The sequence below is a fragment of the Mustela putorius genome, unplaced genomic scaffold (genome assembly GCF_011764305.1).
Source record: "Mustela putorius furo isolate JIRA1106 unplaced genomic scaffold, ASM1176430v1.1 tig00000228_pilon_pilon_pilon, whole genome shotgun sequence".
In the NCBI taxonomy this organism is placed as follows: domain Eukaryota; kingdom Metazoa; phylum Chordata; class Mammalia; order Carnivora; family Mustelidae; genus Mustela; species Mustela putorius.
In genome coordinates this window covers 20,659,274-20,677,811 of record NW_025421322.1, presented here as the reverse complement: position 1 = coordinate 20,677,811, position 18,538 = coordinate 20,659,274, and the positions used below count along the sequence as shown (strand labels likewise).

At 43.2% G+C, this 18,538-nt stretch overlaps 1 protein-coding gene across 3 annotated transcripts in view; it reads left to right on the top strand.

The window, feature by feature from the left end:
• SAMD12 (sterile alpha motif domain containing 12) overlaps positions 1-18,538 on the top strand; it is a 389,251-nt gene that overhangs the window by 334,323 nt on the left and 36,390 nt on the right. For 2 of the 3 annotated variants that reach the window (XR_198799.3, XM_004743479.3), the window contains exon 5: positions 2,783-2,886. The exons of the other annotated variant lie outside the window; for it this stretch is intronic. Coding sequence is in view for 1 of the 2 variants with exons in the window: in XM_004743479.3 (XP_004743536.1) it covers positions 2,783-2,871 (89 nt within the window). In the remaining variant the exon portion in view is untranslated. The remainder of the gene's footprint in view (positions 1-2,782; positions 2,887-18,538) is intronic. 3 annotated transcript variants of the gene reach the window in all.

Below are 18,538 nucleotides of genomic sequence, written 5' to 3'. Positions count from 1 at the left end.
CTTCTGAGATTCCCTCTGCCTGAAACTCCTTCCCCACCTAACTCTAGTTCATCCTTTAAAGCTCAGTTAAAATCATCAATTACCTTCATCGTTCCCTTTGAAATGCTTCCTTTGAGATGCCTGAGTGGCTTAGTTGGTTGAACATCAACTCTTGATTTTGGCTTGGGTCATGATCTCGGGGTCATGAGATAGAGCCCCATGTAGGGCTCCCCACTCAGCGGGGAGTCTCCTTCTCTCCCTCAGCCCCCCCCCACCCGCTAGTACTCTCTCTCCCTCTCTCCCTCTTTCTATAAAATAAATTAATATTTTTTCAAAAAGAAATGCTTCCTTCTATCCCAGAGTTGGAGTCAGTGCCTCTCCTCTAAAATCCCATGTCACTCTCTTCATATTTTTATTGTAGTGCTCACCTTATGATATTGGAATGATCTCTTTTTATATTTCCTTAAATCATAGTGTTTTTGCTGCATGATACAGAAAATCCAACTCAAACTAGAATATATTGGTCCACATACATGAAAAGAGGTAGCAGGCTTCAGGTATAGTTTGATCTAGAGATTTGTAGAATCACTGGGCCTCGTTTTTATATATTTCTTTTGGCCCTGTCTTCCTGGCTTTAACCTCAGATTAGCCCTTTATGGTATCAAAGTGATTGCCAAGTTTTCTCACTGGTATCCAGATGAGAAGAATTTCTGTTCTCCTCCCCAGCCAATGAAAGTTCTGAGGTTTCACCGACTGAGTCTGTGAAAAGACGGGTGCCCATCCTTAAACCGATCATGAGTACAAAAGAGGTGGGAGTCTGCTCACTGGCCAGAACTCTGTGGCTGAGAAGTTCAAGTCCTTGTAAGCAGGGGTAAGGGGAGAGGATACTTTGGAGGCCATCAGCAACATTCAGTGTAATTTCCAATTAGACTAGGCTCCCAATAGTCTTGCGTTCCCTGCCATAGTCATCTTTGGGTTCCCAGCATGTAGCACAGTGTTTGCTCTATGCAGCGTAGGTCATCAATCCGTATTCGCTCAGCTAAAGGAAATTGAGCCTTCCTGGAAGTAAAGACACATCTGTATCCATGCCCCTCTTTATCCATGGTCCTCTCTTCCGTCCTGCAGATTCCACCTCCATGCTGACCACCTCCTACAGCTGCTTCCCGCCCTTCCACTAGACGAGCTCTGCTTGAAAATAGTCCCCACTTCCCTTATCCTGGTTAAGTTTTCTCCATCAAATTCACCTTGAACCACACCCACCCCCATCCCAATTGCAAAAAGACCTTCCTGTTTAGAGGCTCTCAGAAGTTTCCCTTACAAGTTGAAGATTCTGTGATAAATGCACAAACATGTCACCCCAAATGAGGGAAATATCAAAAGAGAATGGTTTGTCAGCTGGTCCTTTTTTATTGAATATTCCCCGAAGGTAGCTGCTGTATACCTCCTGATTGTTTCTTCAAAAGAAGGAGGATAGCAGAGTACAAAGAGACTAGACTTTGCAAACAGGCCTGGGTCAAATGCTGGTGCCGTCACTTCTTAACTCTGTGCAATGTTGGGTAAGTGATTCAATCTTCCTGAGTTCAGCCCCCTCCTGTGCAAAATGGGGATAATAATACTCGCCTCCCAGGATTGTAATAAAGGTTAAATCAGATGAGCTGTGTAGTGGGGCTGGGACAGTGCACAGTCAATCGATGGCGCTTTCCTCCTCTGTCTGTGCCATCCAGAGTGCAGTCCTGGTACACCTAACTTCAGCTCCATAATTCTTTCCAGTTTTCACATGATGCAGGCTGTTGAGGAAGCTCATCATTACTGAGGCTTGGTCTGTCCTCCCAATGTCTATGCATGGGAACTGGAGATTCCTTACCAATCTTTGAGAATTCGTCCAGTCCCCCTTCCCCCAATGGCTGGCATCTGCCTACGTGGGCATGCCCTGGTTTTGTTGTCCTGGAAAAACAGAAAAGAGCTTGCCAGCTGTGGTCACTCTGAAGAAATAGATAGGATGGCATGAACGTCCATCACCCAGTAGTCTGAGGAGCTTTAAGCATCCTCAGGGTTTCTCCATCTCTAGGCTCTGGCTCCCACACATGCTGTCTCCCCGATATTAAACTCAGTGTCGTCTCCTGGGGCCAAAAATAAACTTTACTTAAAACTGTGGCAGGGAAGAGAAGTTCTTTATCGACCTCAGACAATGTCACATTTATCATTAGAGATCCTGTTTCTAGAACCCCACACAGGGCTGTTACCTGGTTATGCCTTCAGGAAGCTTCTTACTTCCTTTTGGTTCCTGTCTAGATCATCTCTTCCCACTGTTTGCTCCACTTTCCTTTTGGGAACAAAACAAAATCTCATTCAGGGTGTTTTATCATCCGTTTTTGTGGTTTTGACTACTAATCTCATACCCTGTAGAGCCCATCAAAAAATTTTATTGAACAAAGATTGTTCCCTTCCTCAGAAGAATTCTAATGTCAGCTATTAATAGTCATTATTAATAACATATTCATCTCATATATAAATGTGAGTAGATTTTTTTTTCCTGCAAAATATATAGAAGGAGCCATCCCATGGCAAGGACTGCAAATGTTCTAAAATTCTCGTGACTACAAAACAGAAGCCAGTGGCTTTATTTGATACCCGAAGAGGAGAAGGACAGATATCTTATGTGTTCCTTGCCAGTGGACTTCTCACAGGGAAAAAAGACTTGGCAGCTCATAGACTAAGACAACATTTTTCAACACTTGGGTTTCTTGGGGGAACCAAAAAAAAATCATTACCCCAGTGCGCCATTTTCTCTCTCTTCCTGCAGAATCCTTTCTTTTAGTAAATATACTTGCCGAATCTCAACTCTTCGAAGTTTTGCACCCTCTCCATTTTCATGAGGACAGCCAGAAGTGAGAACTTTTTAAAATTGTAAGTAATCTCTGCATCCAGCGTGGGGCTCAAATACACGAGCCCAAGATCAAGAGTCACATAATCAACCAACCGAGCCCCCCAGGCACCCTCCTTATCTTTAGGGAGTCTTAAGTCTCTTGCCTTTGTACAAACAGAATGTATCCTCAGAAGTCAAAAAATAGAACTACCCTACAATCCAGCAATTTCACTACTAGGTATTTACCCAAAGGATACAAAAATACTGATTCAAAAAGACACATGCACCCCAAGGTTTATAGCAACATTATCTACAGTGGCCAAATTATGGAGACAGCATAAATGTCCATTGGACGTCAATAAACAATGAAATATTAGTCATAAAAAATCTTACCATTTGCAAAGACGTGGTTGGAACTAGAGTATTATGCTAAGTGAAATAAGTCAGTCTGAGAAAGATCTACCATATGGCTTCACTTATATGTGGAATTTAAGAAACAAAACAAAAGTGAGCATAGGGAAAAAGAGAGAGAGAGGGATACAAACCAAGAAACAGACTCTTGACTGTAGAGAATAAACCAATGGTTACCAGAGGGGAGGTGGGTGGAGGGCTGGGTTAAACAGGTGAGGGGGATTAAGGAGTGCTCCTGTCTGATGAGCACCATGTGTGCTCATCTATATGGAGAGTTGAATCCCTATATTGTACACCTGTAACTAATATTATGGTGTATCTTATCTAACTGGAATATAGACAGAAACTTAAAAAAAAAAAGAAAGGAATATATGTCTATTATGGAAAGTGTAGAAGATGCAGATACCAAAAAGAAGAAAGTAATAGTTGAACCCCATTCCAGAAGTATACAGAAGTAACCACTGTGATTATTTTGTTGCCAATGCTTTTAACCTTTCGGGTGCATATGTTCACCTAGGTATATAATTTTTATATTATTTAACTATATTACTTGGTTCATGGCATACAGTGTTTTCAGGTCTTTCAAGGGACTCTTGTGGGGTTTACCTCTCCCTTCTTTTTCCAAATTTCATTTCTAATCCTACCTCCCCTCCCACTTAAGGAAAAACTGCAGTGTGTTTGACGTATTATGCATATAGACTGTTGTTTTGTGTGAATGTTTATAATCCATGCAAATGAGATTCTGTTATAGAACTCCTAGTTTCTCTTTTTTCCATTCACTACTATTTTTGATATCTCTCCATGTTGCTATATCTTCATCTAGTCCCTAGTCCTAAATGCTGCCTAGCATCCCGTCACAGTTTACTTAGCTACAACCCTACATAGGCTTGGGTTGCCTCATGTAAAGACTTGGGAAGAATTTTTCTGCTCTGGACCAAGGATGGAGATTCCTGGGTCATAAGGTACCTTTGTGTCTAACATCAGCAAGTGGAGTCAGATTCCTGAGGCTGAACCAGTGTGATTCCCTCGGGAGTGGTTGTCATAAGCCTGACTTCTAATTTTGGCCAATCTGATGGATGCAAAGTAGTATCTGGCTCTTTTAACTCACATTTTCTGATAACCAAGGAATTTGAGCATAGCCTTCCATACTTCTTAACCAGTTTGATTTCCCCATTCTAAGATTAGACGGTTTGAAGGCTTAGATTATTTAGGATCCTGCCTCTTGTTCTATTTATTTGCCTGACTTTCTTGTAGATTTAAGACAATATACTTTGGGGTGCCTGGGTGCCTCAGTAAGTTAAGCATCTGACTCTTGATTTTGGCTCAGGTCATGATCTCCGTGTCTTGGGATGAAGCCCTACGTGGGGCTACGCACTTAGTGGGGAGTCTGCTTGAGGTTCTTTCTCTTATCCTCTGCCCCCCCACTCCTGTGCACACACACTCTCTCTCCCTCTTGCTCTCTCTCTTTCTCAAATAAATAAATAAATCTTTAAGAAAAAAATGATAATACCTACTTTAAGGTTTTTGACATTGTTTATATTTTTACAGTCTGTCGTCTTTGTGTTAACTTTCTCTCTGTAGTGTTTTTTGCCAAACATAAATTCTTATCTTTTTTTCATCCTTAGAGCTTGATTTATATATATGGTACATATCTTTCCAATGTCATTATTTTCTGTTGGGTGGGAGGTTGCTGGTTAAACCTAGTTAATTTATTGTAGAGTTTCTTGTTATAACTGGAATGTTTATATAAGTGAAAGGCATTTAATTTATTTTCAGAGTACTTTTATTACTATCATCCCATTTGATCTTTCTAAAAACCCTGAAAACTAGGTGAAACAGGGATTATCCTCTCCATTTCATGAACAAGGAAACTGATTTGACTCGGAGACATGGAGTTTTCTACCCAAGTTCACGTAGCTAATTGGTGAGCAAGTCAAGATCAACAGTCAGACCTCTTATCCCTGAGCAATCTCCCTGTGAAGCTTATTAAGAGCTAGGATTGTTTCCAACAAAATACAGTCATCTTAAACTTCTCCATGAGATAGTCAGTCATTGGCAGCCTGATGAGATCGTCACATCAGAACATATGTTTTTAAAAGATCTGGATTGACCCGTCATTTTGGTCTAAGAAATGAGCTCCATGGTCTTCTCAAAAAAGGTAGAAGTGTCATGTGGGAAGGGGGTCACTCATCTCTTTGAACGCTGTTGCGGGCGATAAGTTGCCTCATTGAGTCCTGTTCCGAAGACGGTGACTGCAGATGAATCACGGTTTTCAGGGGAATCTGTCTTCCTCACCTGCCCTCAACTTAGAGACAGGATCTGCGCCCTAGGGCCAAGAAGAGCATAAACATGGGTACGTGGATGGAAGCAGGAAGAGTTTCTAATCACTGTCATGTCAAACAATGTCGTCCCAGAAAATGAGTATGTAGTTCATTTTGACCTCAGTGCAGACCATACAAAGACAGATTCAAGAGAAATGTTGGCTCTGGCCCCTACAATCAATGAATACTGTCCCAGGGACGGGACTGATGAGCTGGAGGTCAGGTGATTGTTTGTAGGAGAAGAGGAAGCCCAGCTCTGGGCTCCTGCGGGTGAAGGGAAAGGTGATGGAGTGAGGGGGTGATGGGGGACTCATTCTTCAGGGCGATCTTAATTACATTACAAAATGCTGTTCATCAGCACTTTGTGGACAAGGAGAAGAAAGTTCAGTTGGCTGCTGCTTGGTTAGAGCTTTTTTAATCTTGGCATGTCCTTCAGCACCACGGGCAATAGCAGGCCAAACCGGGGTTCTCTGAGCATGTCTTCCTCATTAGAAGGTTCCTTCTCTGTAATCCAACTAAGCAAATCTTATGTAGGTACTTCAAGAAGAATGAGTATTTCAAATATTTGCCAAAATGAGGTCAAAAGATTATAATAGCAATAATAATAATGACTTCCAAATACCGCTTGCCATGTGCCAAGCGCTATGTTGAATGAGCATCATTTTATGTACTCTGGGTGGGGGGCAAACCGTGGGCATCAGTACTTTTACTCTCCCCCTTTTGCAGATGCAGAAATTAAGGCTTAGGGAAATGGACTGAGTCCCCCAAAGTTTCAAAGCTAGTAACTGGCAGAACTGGAGTGCAGATCTAGAACTGTCTGAAGGCGAATTTCTGTGCTCTCAAATTTTGTATTCATTATTTCTGCAAAACAATTTGCCCCCCCCCCCCCAAAATTTAACTGTTTAAACAAAGGTTATTCTTTCTTGCAAGGGTTACAAATTTCAGAGTGGCTTGGCTGGGCGTGTCTGGGTCAGAATTGCTCATGAGGTTCCAGTAAAGTGTCCACCCAGTTCCTCTCCATGTGGGCCTCTCTGGGGAGCTGCCTGAGTCTCCTCCATAAAATAAAGATATCCTCAGGGTTTCTATGGCGATCAACTGAGACAACCTGTGAGAAAGTGCTGCGGAAGCTGAAGTAGCAATAATAGTGTATGATTTTAACACCATCTTGCACAGTGTATTTAGGGAAGTGGAGCTACCCCCGACTCCTGCAGAAGAATGACCAAGATCAGGCCTCATTCACTCCATGCCTTAGGCAAAAAGCCCAGCCCCTATGAAGGGCACGTTAGAGTGAAGAAGATAAAGAAACCAAACTTCTGCACACATCCCCCATGAGGCAATTCACAGTGGTCTGCCTGGGATTCCCTGCTTTCCCTGCTTTCCCTGGGGCAGAAGAGGGGAAAAAAGATGTTCTCATCTACAGAGACCTGGTAGGTGCTAGAAAGTAAGCAACCCCTTTTGCTTTCTAGCGCAAGATTATTGGGATTTAAACTCAGGTTGGAAGTAACAAGTGGTCTGGATAGAAAATGAAACCAGAGGGACGCCTGGGTGGCTCAGCTGGTTAAGCAGCTGCCTTCGGCTCAGGTCATGATCCCAGCGTCCTGGGATTGAGTCCCACATTGGGCTCCTTGCTCAGCAGGGAGCCTGCTTCTCCCTCTGCCTCTGCTTGCCATTCTGTCTGCCTGTACTCGCTCTCCACCCCCCCACCCCGCCGTCTCTGATAGATAAATAAAAATCTTAAAAAAAAAAAAAATGAAACCAGAGTTTAGCCTAAGAGAAGAGAATATAGATAGAAAGTCTTCGGTGTAAGACAGACCCATTTGTGCCCATTTTTGTGGTGGGGAAACTGATGCTCCTTGGAGTTCTGTAATCTGCAGAATGACATACTTTGTGTGTAAAGTTCCAAGAAGACTGTCCAGCACATAGGAGTTGCTCAAAACAGAAGTTTAGGGGTAGTTTTCGTTAGAACTATCATCATTCTAATCTCATGTTTTTTTAAGGAACTGTCTGAAGATGAATTTCTTCATCTTTGTTGTTTTAAGGATCAAGTGGCTCAGTTGGTTAAGTGGCTGCCTTCTGCTCAAGTCATGATTCCAGGGTTCTGGGATCGAGTTCTACATCAGGCTCCCTGCCCACTGGGGTTTCTGCTTCTCCCTCTCCTCTGCCTGCTGCTCCCTTTGTCATCCGTCTTCTCTCTGTCAAATAAATGAAATCTTAAAAAAAAGATAACATATCCTATTGCTTATTAGATTACAATCTCTGATGAGAATAGTATTTTGTCTATCTTGTGTATCTATCTTAGTAAAGTATTCCCAGCATCTATGAATGGACCTTACACAAACCTGGTATGTAGGAGACTCTCATCAACTATGGTGGATAGTAACTAGCATTTTCCGCATCATCAACACCGTCATTATCATCACCATCATCAGCACCCCTGTCCCCAAGACATAAAATAATTCAATAATGTTCTCAGTCTGTGAACATGAGACTTAATTCCTTTTTGCTTTCTGGTAACCTTCATTCACAGAGGAGTCTGTGTCTCTTTCCCATGGTAACAAAAAAGATACTCTGCCATATTGGTATTACGTTGTTATGACTCAAAGCAAAACAAAAACCAAAGCAAAAACAAATCCCTAGGAAACCTTAACAAGCCCTGTCACCAGCTTCATCATCGTATGTTGGAGTTAGAGCCCCTGGTATTGGATCCAATCTCTATTACTTACTTTGTGGCCCTGGGTAAGTTACCAACCTTGTCTGGCCCTCCATGGACTCATTTATTAAACTAAAAGATAAAAGCAACCAAATACCAATATGGCTGTTGTAAGGAATAACTGAGATTCTCTTCGCCAGATTTCTTGCATGCATCCTTTCCGTGACAGGTAGACGCCCAGTAAGTGTCTATAGAATAAATGGATTGACTGAGTGAATGCTGTAATTTTATTCCTGACTTCACTACTCATTGCAAAACTTGAGCCTGCATGAGAGGAAGAAGAGATCCTTCCAAACTCTGGGGAATTCTGATGGAGTAGAACATACAGGCTCCAGGACTCGGTATAGCTTTGGGCAGGTCTGATTCAGTCTCATGGGTCTTACCCACAAAGTGGGAGAATTGATGGCCACACTAAATGTGAATGTACTTCAGGCCCCTGGCCTACACATTGAAGATATAGTTAATCATATCCTTTTAAAAGACCTCTCCCCACTTTTTAGACCCCACTTTCTAGGATCCTAGAGTGAGTCCTTTGAAATGTAATCAAGGGAGATAGTGCCCCGACCCCTAATCCCTGATCTCCTTTTCTGGGAGAGGTAGGAGGCTAACTTCTTTGGTCCCTTGGGCATATTACTCCAAGTTGTAAAACTACCTCTTGTCATGAAAATACTTTTCCTTCCTTTGGGTAAGGACAATTTGCAAACAAAAATGGTCTATGATTCTATACCCAGCTCCTCTGACATTCTAGCTCGTAAAAACTCTCCCATTTTTGTTTCAGTGCAGTTGAGTTTAGACTGCCTTCTGGTCTCTCCATCCTATTCGGATAACCTTGAATAAAGTCATCCTTCCCTAAAAAAAATGTATATATATATATACACATACATGCATATATATATATATATATATATATATATATATAGTTTAAGATGGTACATTTTATTGTATGTATACTTTATAACAAAATGTAAAAAAAAAAAAAAAAAAAAGAGGAAAATCGTAACTGGCTGGAGTATTAACTTTCTGAAACTGGTGCCAAAGCTTGAGACAATATTGGCTAGCGTATCTGATCCTTTACTATGTGCTAAGCATGGTCCACATGTCAAAAGCATGATCTCATGTCACTCATAGTGCTCCTGTGAGATAGAATTATTACCCCCGTCTTCCAGATGGGAAAGCACAAGCTCAAGCTCATGTTTGCAGAAATGGGGTTTGAACCATTCGTAGATGCAGGCAGCTCAGATCCCGCCCACAGAGAACTTTAATAGAGAAGGTAATACCGAAAGCCCTGTCAGAGTTTGAGAAAAGTCTTGGCTCCTTCTCTTCTTTGAAGCTCCGGTATATTGGAAGGGAGGGTGAGAAGGGAATGAGGAAAAGGAAGACTCAGAAGAAAAAACAAGAGGAACACACAGTTACCAATAGTTTTCTGTTTTGTTTTTTTTTTAAATAGTGACTTTTAATTGTTATATTGGCATGATTCTAATGATAACAAAAATAGTTTATGGAACAATGACATCCAAACTCCCAATCAAGCCCCCACACATTTGGGAGGGCTGAGCAGTTTCAGCCTCTGCCTCTTTTTTCCCACCCCCCCGTTTTTCTTGTGGAGAGAGGCTCTAGCGGCACTGTGATGTCGCCTCTGGGGGCTCCTCTTGGCATACCTGTCGATTACAGACAGGACATCTAGGACCCCACAGCTGGAGAGGAACAGCAAGTCCAAGGTGGCCATCATATCACTAGTTTGACAGGATAGAGCTACCAGGACCGCATCTCAGGAAGGGTCGCTCCTCCCAGTCCCGTGGCCTGAACTTGATTGATTCTTAAAATAGCTGCAGTATTAAAATAAATAATTAATAAGTCATAGTCATCATAATAATAGTAGCAGCTAACACATAGAAGGTTTATCATATGTCTGATGATAAGCACGTTATATCTAGCTCATTCATTCCTCCCAACAAATCAGTCAGATAGGTATATTCATTAATCGTCATGTTCTTAAATATGAGGAAACAGCTGCACATAGAAATTAAAATAATTTGCCCAAGGTCACAGAGTTTTTAACGTTGCAGAGGCAGAATGGAATTACAGAGAGCGGAGCATTGACAGTGGAGTTGAATGGAATAATTCACGTAAACATTTCACCCAGAGCCTTCCAATAACCCTAGGAAGAAGGTTGGGTCTACCATCTATTTACCAATGGGGAAAGCATGGCTTATGGAAGGAAAGAAGCTGGCTGAAAACACACAGCTCAAAAGTGGCGGGGGGTGGGGGTGGTAGTCTGTCTTAGGACAAAGCACAAATGCGAATTCTGACCTCTTGCCTTCTTGGGAACTGATTAGAAACCGAGAAGGTGAATTTCTGACTCTGTTGTGTGAATCATTTTGCTCGCTTTCTGTGCTGTGAACCAATGTTTTTTGGATTTCTCATCCAAGTGAAGCTTAGGGGAGGGTTCCAGTCTTCAAAAAATATGTCTTTTCCTCTTAAGGGTCAGCTTTAATAATGAATTAAACAGTTCTAGTCAGTCCCTCTGTCGTATTTCTCATGGAAGATGGTGACTGTTTGTGGAGTCTTTCGTTGTCATGAGTTGGGATCGCTTTTTGATACGCTTTCCCTGGGGTAAGGCAGAACCACGCCAGGCAGCCCAGGCAGGGTTTTCCCCCTAATTGTGCCCATAATAATCCACCATTTTATATTTATTTCATCAGTTTCCACAGTTCACAAGAACACCCATAATCTTAGATGCAGTAATCAACTGTTTCAAAATTGCCCCATCCTAAATTTGGGCCCTGAACTTGGTAATTTAGCTAGAGAGCTTCACTGTTGAGTACCACTCTTTCACGGATGAAGGAAAGTGCTACTATTTGGGCTGTATTTAATTCTTATTATTTCGCAAGTTGAACTGGATACCACGGAGTTTAACAACGCGGGGTATAATTGCTTTAATGCTGGGAAGGCGCAAGGCCGCCTGACTTCCCCAGTCTTTGCTAGGACCCTCTCACAGATGGGATGCTGCTGCCCACTGGGGCTTTTCCGCTTCAATATTTTAATAATACAAACATGGTTGCAGTGCGGGATTGTCGATGGATCAGCCAAGGGTATGAAGTCGTCACCAAACAGCTTTTCATCACGGCTAACGTGCAATGGTTGAGCACTTCCCTGGTGTTAAGCCCTGTGGCATCAGCTTATTCAAGCCACAGCAAGCCTCCAAGGCAGATTCTATTCCTGCCACATTTACAGAGGCTCCAAGGGATCCTTTATAGCAGGTCACATCTTCTGTGGCTGGAACATCTGCTCCAGAGTCAAAGTGCACAGTTCCTGCTACGTTGTCTTCCCAGCATCAGCTGCTTTGTTCTTTTTGCAGGACTTAAGGAGAGAGTGAGGGTCAGAGGCAGAAAACACAACACATAAAGCCTTAGGAGGAATGGAGAGTCCCTTGTGAGTCGTGAATGCTGGGTGTCCCTTTGCCTGTCCTTCAGGTGGGCTGTCACAGCACTAACTGCCAGTCAGAGTTTTGTCCTTACCTCTGTGTGTCCCCTCTAATCTACTTTTTCAAAGGATTTATTTATTTGAGAGAGAGATGTGCACAGGGTGGAGGGGGGGGCAGGCAGAGGGAGAGAGAATCTCAAGCAGCCTCCTCACTGAGCGTGGAACCCCACGTAGCTCCCATCCCAGGACCCTGAGACCGTGACCCAAGCCAAAAATCAAGAGTGGGGTGCTCGACTGACTGAGCCACCCAGGTGCCCCACCTCCAATCTACTTTATTTTTAAATATTTCATTTATGTATTTGACAGACAAAGATCACAAGCCGGCAGAGAGGCAGGCAGAGAGAGGGGAGGAAGCAGGCTCCCTGCTGAGCAGGACCCTGAGATCATGACCTGAGCTGAAGGCAGAGGCTTAACCCACTGAGCCACCCAGGCGCCCCTCCAGTCTACTTTTTAAATATGACCCCAACACCCAAGAGCAGAATGAATTTTACCCTGAAGTATGAAATGTTTTATGAAGTATCAATTCCAGCTGCCTAGATCCCTTTTGCATTATAGTGAGACTCGCATTGGATTGCCCGATGAAAAGCCACGCTCCCTTTATCAAAACGTTTAAACCGTGTGGACGCCAGTACGCATGTGAAAAAATAGATTTTTGGTAATTGTGTTCATTTAAAACATAATGTGTAGGATTTTTTGCTAGTAGACTGAGAGTGACATCATACTGACCCTAAAATATAAGGCTTATGCTTTTGAGACAATGGAGCCAATTTTAAGATAAATGGTGGTACAAATGACAGCTTATTTGGATAATACCTTCTGATTACCAAGAACTGGGATGAATTCTAAAATGTAAACATATTTATCTAAACATAACTTGGAATTCGTTGGCCAAACCTTGAACTTTTTGATGATACTTACATGAGGAAAAGTGGTTAAAAATCAATTCTGCTTCTAAAAGTACTTATCAATCTAGAAAAAATTGGCTGTGTTTTCTGGAAAAGTATTTATAATGTCTTATTTTGTAGCAAAAGTTTTATTTTTACTTAATTGTCCCCCTAACCTCTGAAACTAAAAACAGCAATCACTATACACGACATATATTACTTTGCTCATTGCTTCCCCCGATAGATATTTTCGTATCCGGCATCACACACTCGGGATACGGTAGGCCCGCTGGATGAGTGCCTTTCGTCGCAGGTGCATTCCACTAGGGAAGACAAATTATGAACAGAAAGCCAAATCAATATGTGTCATTTTGGATGATGATAAATATTGTGATGAACATAAAACAAGGTAAGGATGTAGCTTCACTGGGGAGAGGAGCAGTCCTCTTGGAAGGCCTTTGACAGAGGTAACATGCCAGCAAAGACTAATGGATGAGAAAGAATGTTCCAAGCCCTTTCATATACAGACTTCTCACCAAAAATAATTGGACAACCACCAGTCCTACCTAAAGAAAAATCTATGTCTCCTACCTTCTTCCCTGCCATTTGTGTTTTGTTTTGTTTTGTTTTTTTCCCTGACTCTGTTTTCTTCAGAAAATATTCATCTATCTAAGATTAAAAGATCTCAGTTCATCTTCCCAAAAGTGAGGCCAGAGCATTTGCACTTGTCCTGCAGCTGAGCCACATCTGAGTGACCCGGCTGAGGGAGCCAGGTCTAGGAACTAGCTGGAAGCCTGTTTTTAAGGCCCTTATGTGCTTGGGTCCGCCTTGTCCTTGGGACTCTCCAGATGCCTTTCTCCCTGTGGGAGGTACCTCCACATTTAACCAGCCCACAGTATCCCCTGATCTGCCTCTTTTGCCAGGACTGATAGTGATGTCTGAGCTTTTGCATTCACCGGGCTGGCAGTGGAGAGTCCACATGCCATCGGGAGAAACGGTATTTGCGCCGGGCTGCTATCCGGGGCATCACAACCCTCTGTCTGCCTTAAGGAAGAGAAGGAAGAGAAAGGAAATTCCATTTGATAGGATTCTCCTAAAAGGCAGCCACTATCCCAGATTTTTGATACATCTTACTTTATCTTATCTTACCAACATACCTAGGAGGCAAGGATCCCAGCACTGCTTCAACCTTGTCTTCAAAGTCACCCAGGTCATAAGAAGTAGATCTGGGATTTGTTCCTATTTCAGGTTCCAGAACCATTCTCAGAGGGAAATGATGCATGGAATTCTCCTACTACTTGGCACATCCAAAAACCTTCTATCTCCTTCTCAGAGTCCCTGCCTGAGATACCAAATGGGATATCCAAGCTCCAAATTAAGGTTTCAACTAAATAAAATTGCAGTTTCTGGAATACAGTTTCCAGTAAGAAGATATGTCGGGCAGTGAACCAGCTACCTAAACAGTGGGTGCCAAAACCCTATGGGCGATTTATGGAGAAGTTGAAATAAGGAACAAAACAAATACATTTAGACTTTACTGAATTCCTTTCCGTTTGGGAGGAAGAAAAATATTATTCTCTGCAAATGGAAAAAATGGATTCATTTCTCTCTGCTATTACATGGGTCCAGCTAAGCAATAATGCACGGCAAAGCCAAATGCTCTGATCGGTTTCTCTGAGCTGTTATTAAAGTTTGCAAAATATTGCTCAGATTCTTCCTGGCAGGCTTTCAATATTGTCTGTTGGAGCTAGAATCAGACTGGTCCTCTTCATTTCTGTTAAGCTTGCCAGGACTGGTGATCCCACCACACTAATCTCCTAGTGTCATGGCCTTCCTCCAGCATAGGCTGGCGACCGCTTCCCCCACCCCCAGAACCAATACCCTCTGTTGCTGCTCTGATATGACTCAGTTCAAAATGACTAAATCAACTTTCTCCCCCCTCCCTTTTTTTAAACCAACGTACATGCATGGGCACACACACACATACACACACACACACACACACACACACACACACACTCTGGGCTTTCACGCTGGGCCTGAATGAGAATGGGGAACTATATAGAACAGTCTGACTTGTAAAGTATTCCTCAGTGAAGTTGGGGTCTGAGCCCAGGAATCTAGAAGGGACATGGGACTTTTTTCCTCTCCGCTGATCTGGCAGATAATCTGACCCCTACAGCAACATCCCTTACTGTTACCCAGCTTTGTCCCTGACCTCACTCTGGCCCCACTGCGCTTGTTGCATTTCCTCACACACCCAGTGGACTTTCTTGCTGTGGGCTGTGCTCTGATGGAAAGGTCCTTCCTCTCGCCCCTTCTGATGAATTCCAATTTACCCTCTAGGTCTCAGCTCAGATGGCATTTCTGCGATCCTCTAGGAGGACGGTGTAGAGGCCTCTGTCCTGTGCCGCCGTGGGGAGTTCGTCTTGTCACAGCCTTGATTGTGATTGTTTTCCCCAGGGCAGCTGGTAGCTCTGAGACACAGACAAGGTCTGTCTTATTCACAGACCTGTATGAGAGCAGGCTAACTGCAGTAACACGCAGTGTCATGGGTAAAAGCTCCAATGTGATAGACTTGTTTTTGCATGGATCACGGTGTTAGGCAAGTTTGACAGATGGGCAGGATGGCCATCCTCCACGCCGTCATCCAGCTACCCAGGCCAGAGGAGGCTCTGCCACCATCAGCAGGATGCTCTCAAAGTCTCCCGAGAGGTTTCTACTGTTTGGTCCAGACAAAAAGAACAAGAATGTAAGGAGTGCCTCCTGGGAGGCTTTTATGGACCGGGTCTAGAAGTTTGTACATCACTGTTCACGTTCTGTGGGCAAGAACCCAGTCACATGGCCACACCTAATTGCAAAGGATGCTGGGACCTATGGTCCCCGACTAGGCAGTAACGCCAGTGAAAGTTATACAGAAAAGAGCACAAATAGTGGTTAGGTAGCCATCGAACACACAGTAGCTAGTCAATAAATAGTCTCTAAATCAATCAACTGATGAGTGAAAAAACTAGGGCAAAAGACACCCCTCACGTATGCTGAGCTGTGGTATAGGACCACCCTCTCTTGTGGCTGCTTCAGATGAAAAAATCTACACACCACCATTGGCCGGAAGGCAGGTGGAAATAGGATTGTGTTAGTGGTGTTCTGTGTCCACCAGGAGACTAGAAGGGCCTGGCACAGTACCCAGCGTAGAATTGATGCTGCATGAACACCAGTTGAGTGAATTAATGGTTGGGACTCAAAGACTATTGAGATTAGAAGTGACTTAAGTATCACCATGTCTACACCGTGCTGGCTTCCAGGCCCCACAGCACAGGAAGCCCACTCACTCCCAAAGCAGCACCTGCCCTCTCACTGTTCCAAGCTCCTCTCCTTCACTAACCTGAAACTTGTGTCCCATCACTATCCCCATATTGGTACTGGGTCTGTCCCTCCAGAGCATGCAAAGCCTGTGTCCTCCCAAGGTACTCAAACTTGGATGAACATCAAAACTACCAGCGAAGCTCTTGGGAAACTACATTGTCCCAGATGGCATCCCTAGAATTAATTAATTTCTTTCTTTCTTTCTTTCTTTCTTTCTTTCTTTCTTTCTTTTTTTTAAGATTTTCATTTATTTGACAGAGAGAGATCACAAGTAGGCAGAGAGGCAGGCAAAGAGAGAGGAGGAAGCTGGCTCCCCACCAAGCAGAGAGCCCAATGTGGGGCTCAATCCCAGGACCCTGAGATCATGACCCAAGCCGAAAGCAGTGGCCTAACCCACTGAGCCATCCAGGCGCCCCATCCCTAGAATTTCTGATTCAGTATATCCTCTATACTGTTGAGGAATCCATGGTTTGAGTAACTCCCCATAATGATCCTGACATGTATCTAGTCTAGAAGACCATGTGTCTGGGAGTTCTCTCTGTGATGGAATCCTGCTTCCATCTCTGACTAGCTGTAGTCCCGTGGGCAAATCATTTAGCCTCTTTATTTGTCATCCCTAAAACTGTAACGAGAATTGTACCTATGTCATGGGGTTGTTGGGTGGACGGTATGAGCGCTCCCAATAAAGCCCTTGGTATCACGCCTGGATCATAGTAGGCCCTTTAGACAGAAATGACCATTACGACTGTCCCTCTCCTGATCCTTGTACTTTCTTCTTCTGCCTCCTTAGTGACTTCTTAGGGATATCAAAGCAACCATTACAGAACCCTTCTTCTCCAGGCCCTAGCCCTCTGTTTTCTTTTCTTTTTTAAAAAAATCCCTTCCCACAAGACAAATTCCTACTTCTTCTCTCACTAACAGATTACATCCCAGGAGGAAGTGTGGCATTTCTGCACCCCAGAATTAGCAGATATTGAAGCATCTGATGCAATAAGTGTGATAATTGGGCTTCAGCTCTGAACTTCAAATGACAGTCACCAGTGGTCATAAGAAAGCAGCCGTACACTCTCTCTTCTTCTAGGGAAGTCTTCCCATAGGGGAACCCAAGCTGGGCAAGCATCTGTGATGAAGGGGAAACCAGAGAGAGGAAATGGAAGCTCATTTTCTGAATGCTTTCATCTTCAGATGCTTAGTTGAGAGTCAGAGCCTACCGAGGTAACTCATGAGTTCCCAGAGTTTGTTGTGGATTTTTTGCTGTTAGTCACCATAGTCAACACCACAGGAGCAGAGGTAATGAAAATGGTGCCTGGGCGGGTCTAAAAGTCCAACGTGAAGTTAGAAACGAGGGGGGAGAACAGGCCAAATGTAAAAAGCAAAAACGAACACTCGTTAATGATGAGGTGTGGTGTGGACTTTGGGAAGACAGAAGTCAGAGAGAAAAAAGTCTGGACTGTGTACAGGAGACACATTTTTCCTAAGTCTTATTAGACTGTCATTGGTCCTTTCCTCTCCCTGCCCCCTGCCTGTGGTTAAAACCTGTCCTTATACAGTTGGGGAATGGAGAGGAGAAATTCATTTATAATTATAATAGTTCCATTAATGTTCTTTGTAAAGTACAGAAATGTTCACTTCCATCCCTGTGTGTGAGAGGTCAACTAAATATCATATACTTGTCTAATAAATGAGGACAGGAAGTCTCAGAAAGGCAAGTGACTGACCCAGTGTCATACTTCTATGTTGTGCCAGGCCTAGGAAGAAAACACACGTCTTCTGATTCCTGCTCCAGTGTCCTTCATTCCAGATGCTGCCAGTGGCTTCTGAAATGTTCCACTCATTCAGCCTCTCACTGTTCCCCAATTTTTGCACACACATTCAAAGCTGCCATGTTTTTCTAAGCAGCTCTCATCCTTAATTTACATGTCAGCCCTTCTGGAAGTTCTTGACTCCAGCATGCTGGACCTACTTGCTTCTCCCTCTGTGCACCCACAGAACTTTGCTTTTTCCTAAGATGGAACACAGATATCACTGGGTCCTTTTTTTTTTTTTTTTTTTTTTTTTGCAAGACTCCTCTCGCCACACAATGATGACTTTCTTGAGGGCTGGGACTGTGTATATACTTATCTTTGTATCCCCTGCGTCTTACACAATGCATAGCGTATAGTGGACCCTCCACGAATGTTTGCCTAATGGTTGATAGATAGATAGACAGATGGATGGATAGAAGGTCTTTCAAGGTTGAAACTTAAAGAAATATATGAGAGGCCAGCCTGCTGTCAATAGAGGGTTTTCTTGACTTTCTGATAAAGATAGAATCCTTCTGATGTTCTTGGTTTAGATCTGCTACCATAATTATTTATTCATATTCTGCCAGAATTCCCATTGCTAAAATATTCATTTGATATCAATCTTCGATATGGCCAAAAGGGAAAGAGCTTGTCCCAGGCAACAGTATAGCAGGAATAGCAGTCTTTAGACAACCAGAATTTGAATCCTGACTCATCAAGTTATTGAGTATATG